The 3,714-nt window shown below is 62.1% G+C and overlaps 1 protein-coding gene across 1 annotated transcript; it reads right to left on the bottom strand.

The window, feature by feature from the left end:
- Positions 1-1,132: 1,132 nt before the first annotated feature.
- BSX (brain specific homeobox) lies at positions 1,133-2,871 on the bottom strand. The gene is made up of 3 exons (XM_064471036.1): positions 2,607-2,871; positions 1,490-1,686; positions 1,133-1,378 (listed from the first exon to the last, which is right to left on the bottom strand). The coding sequence occupies exons 1-3, from the start codon at positions 2,869-2,871 to the stop codon at positions 1,133-1,135; spliced, it is 708 nt and encodes a 235-aa protein (XP_064327106.1).
- Positions 2,872-3,714: the final 843 nt, after the last annotated feature.

Below are 3,714 nucleotides of genomic sequence, written 5' to 3'. Positions count from 1 at the left end.
TCTGAGCAAGCACAGCCTCTCCTCCAGGTTTTTACCCAGGAAAGCCCCAGCCCTTCCCTGGAGATGCGGAGCCTCCGCCGCTCTCGCAGCGCATTTACCAGCCAGCAGCTCACCCCAGAGGAAAAGCAAAAATGAAAAAAAAAAAAATCTTAATTTACCTGGAAATTAAAACCATTTCCTTGGCAGGAAGATAAAGGCAAAGCGAGCACGGACGGTGACTGCTCTATCTGACGGCAACAGGGAGCTCTGGGACGCACTGGGGCAGCTGCAGGCGGGGGTGAGGGGAACAGGAGGCAAACGTGGGACCGGGTCTGGGGCCCTTTGAGAGGAAAAGAAAAGTATCCGGAGGGTGATTCACACCTGGGAGCCGTGAAGGAATCACGCTGCCGATTGCAGGTGGTTCTCCAAGCTGTAGAAAAATCTCTTTTCTCGCTGGGATTGCCTTTGCTCCGAGCAGCTCCGGCAGGATCGAGTTATTCGTGACGCTCCCCCCTTCCCTTCCCTTCCCGGAATTAAATAAACGGTAATTTTGGTCTTACCTGTTTCTTGGGAGGACGGTTTTTTTTGTTGTTGTTTTGGGGTTTTTTTTAGTACATGCATGCCCTGGAAGCTCTGCCCCGGATCAAACCCGACCTCCCGCACCGCTCGCTGGGGCACTGAGAGAGCGGCGAGGTTTTACCTGGGCTGGGGGTGCGCTGCCTGCCCCTCGCAGGGACAACATGCTGGCACGGGTGCACATTTATTTTAAAACGGAGGAAAGTTCGGGGAGGGGAGAAAAGTCCGGTATTTCGAAGGAAAGGGGAAACTTCAAGGAAACTCGCCTTGTTTTGCTCTCCCCATCAGATTTTCAGGAAAAGCTCAGGTTTGGGGTGATGCTGGGGGGGGGGGGGGGGGGGAGGGGAAGCCGGCGGGACCGCGGGGGCCCCCCGAAGCATCACTGCCTTCGCCCCGGGACCCCCGCCCGCCCTCCGGGGAACGGGCTCCCCCCGCATCAACACCTCCTTCCAAAAAACGCGGCCCCCGTCCCTGGGGGCTCCGGCGCTGCTCAAGGCTGGGGAGCTGGGGGCGACTTGCGGGGCCGGGGCAAAGCCCCCCCGGAGAGGCAGGTGAGCCCGGGCCGGGCCCTTCGCTCCTAGAGGCGGTGGGGGCCGGCGCAGATGTCCCCCTCTTCCAGGATGTCCACCTCGTCCTCGGGGTCCTGGAGCAGGAAGGGGCCGGGGGGGCCCTTGCGGGGCTCGGCGCCGGCCCCCTCGGGCAGGTCGGGCTCGGGGGAGCTCGGCTCCCGGCTCTCCTCCCCGCCCGGGTGCTTGGGGTCCTCCTGGGTTTTCCGCAGCTGCTTTTTGTGCTTCATCCGTCGGTTCTGGAACCAGGTTTTCACCTGAGGAGGGCGGGGGGAAGAAGAAAGGAAGAAAAACGGAATACGAATTAAAAAGCGGAGGAGGGGGCGCTGCGCGGGCTGAGGAGGTGGCGGCCCCCGCCGCCCCGGTACCTGGGTCTCGGAGAGGCTGAGGGCCGTGGCCAGCTCTACCCGTTCGGGCGTGGAGAGGTAGCGCTGGATCTCAAACCTCTTCTCCAGCCCGGAAAGCTGCGAGTCGGAGAAAACGGTGCGGGCTTTGCGGCGGCGGCAGTGCTTCCCGGGCAGCTCGGCGTGAGGGTGGTGCTGGAAAAGGGCTGGCACCGGCACTCCTGGGGGGGGACACACGGCGGAGACTCGGCGCGGGCTCTCCCCCCGCCTCTCGATCGTTATTATTTCGTTTATTTCGTTTTCGAGGTCGTTTTAATTGCTTTGGTTTTGGGGGGGCTTGTTGCTGGGAGAACGCGGGGTTTTGCAAAGCGCTTCGCCGCTGCTGAGCCCGCCCCGGGAAGGCGAAGGCAAGGCAGAGCCCGCAGCCTGCCCACGCCCACGGCCGCGGGCAGCCCGGCGAGGCGAGGCTGGCAGGGAGACCTTCACCCTCCCGGCAATTGAACCACAACGAAACGGAGGTGGCGAAAATCAGGGGAACCCCGCAAAAGGCTGGGAGGAGAGCGGGCGGGAGGAGAGAGGTCCTCCGCGGCCGCGCCGGTGCACAAACTTGGGCTGCCCCGTGAGAAACTTTGGAGGAGGGTTTCCTTCCAGAGCAAGGAACGGGCCCGGGGAAGGGCTGAGCCTCTCCCAGCCCCGGGGGGTGGGGGGGAGCCGGCACAGCCCCAGCTGTGCTGCTGGAGGTGGAAAAGCGCAGCCCGGACACCGTCTGGAGGGACAACGCAAGGAAAAATAAATGTTATCGTCCAAAATTAAAAATAATAATAAAAGAATAAAGGCAAAGAGAGGGAAACCCTCAAGATGTGGGGCAATGGAGGGAGCGGCGGGCTCCTGCCCCCGAGGGCGAAGCCGGCGCTGCCCCGCGGGGCTGGGCGCTCCGGGGGCGGCTGGCGGCGCCTGCCCCGGGGGGGAAGCGGCCACCACTTGGGTGAAGGATGCCAAAAGGTGCCCCGCCGCCCCGGAGGGGTCTGTCTGTCACTGCCGGAGCGTGTCCCGGCCCGGGGCCGCGGGCTCTCGTCCCCACCCGAGTCCCCACCTCGACGCCACCTGGCCACAGGTTCCTCCTGCGAGGGGCTGCACTTACCCGAGGTGGTGAGGAAGTAGGGGTGGTGGTGATGCTCCGGCTTGTGCAGGGCAGGGTGCGGGTGAGGCGCCAGGAGGGTCGGGGTGGGCATCAGGGGGTACCCATAGTCCAAGAGGGGAACGCGGGAGGCCAAGGAGCCGGGGAAGTGCTCGGGGGGCACCTCCCGCAAGGGCTTGGGCTTGTGCAGCAGAATATCCTCGATGAAGAAGGAGGTGGGCCTGGGCGCGGAGACGGGGTGCACGGGCGAGGTGAAGTTGAGGTTCATTTCGGTTGTTCCCCCGCCTCGGGCAGCGGGCAAGGGAGAGCGCCGGGCAGAGCGCTGGCTGCCGGAGGAGGGAGGGCGGCCGGCTGCACCTCCCGGGGTCGAAGATAATAAATAAAAATAACGATAATGAATAAATAACAATTTTTTAAAAAGATACGGAGCAAAAATAAATAATAATAATTTTTTTAAAAAATCCCCCAGCCAGAAACAAAGCGGAAGAGCCGGGGGACGCGAGGCGGGCGGGTCGGGGCTGCGCGGGGAGATGCGCGCCTTTGAGGCGCGGTGGGAAGGGGGCTCTCCAGCGAGCCAATGGCGATCGGGCGGGCGGGGGGACGGGCCCGCGGGGCCACCCAAACCGTCGCCGCGGCGCGGAGGGGGCGCGGAGCCGCGCAGTCTCCCCCGCGCATCCCGGGCGCACCGCCCCGCGCAGCGCGGCAGCCCTCGGTCCCCGTCCCAGCGGTGGCGTCGGGGCCTCTTCCCAAAAACGAGGGTTTTCTCCCTCTTTTTTGTAAAGGGGAAAACTTTGGGGGGGAAGAAATAGTGGCGCTTTTCCGACCCGTCCCACGCTTCGCTCCTAACTTGTCCCCCCGCCGGCAGCTCGTGCCTTTCCGCTCAGGTTATCACCCCGTTGGGGTTTTGTTCCCATCCATTCCCTGCTCGGTCTTGTGCTAACACTTCTTTTTTTTTTTTTTTTTTTTTTTTGGTCTTTCCTTTCCTCTGTTTGTCTTTTATTTTTTTTCCGACCCTAATCTGTAACATTCATTTCCCCTGAGTCAATTTGCTAAAATGAGGGTGATACACCACATCATAGCAGAGATAATTTCGGTTCGCATCTCAGAAAAT

This window comes from Phalacrocorax carbo, chromosome 21, assembly GCF_963921805.1.
Source record: "Phalacrocorax carbo chromosome 21, bPhaCar2.1, whole genome shotgun sequence".
Classification (NCBI taxonomy): domain Eukaryota; kingdom Metazoa; phylum Chordata; class Aves; order Suliformes; family Phalacrocoracidae; genus Phalacrocorax; species Phalacrocorax carbo.
Note: the sequence above shows the minus strand (reverse complement) of the source record. Positions and strands in the feature narration are given on the sequence as shown.

What these genes read in the sequence shown, in the direction of transcription:
- BSX (XM_064471036.1), bottom strand. Translation starts at nt 2,871, where the DNA reads ATGAACCTCAACTTCACCTCGCCCGTGCACCCCGTCTCCGCGCCCAGG. An exon ending in CTACTTCCTCACCACCTCGG is followed by an intron (nt 1,687 to 2,606) that starts GTAAGTGCAGCC and finishes GTCCCCCCCCAG; the next exon opens with GAGTGCCGGTGCCAGCCCTT. An exon ending in TCAGCCTCTCCGAGACCCAG is followed by an intron (nt 1,379 to 1,489) that starts GTACCGGGGCGG and finishes CGCCCTCCTCAG; the next exon opens with GTGAAAACCTGGTTCCAGAA.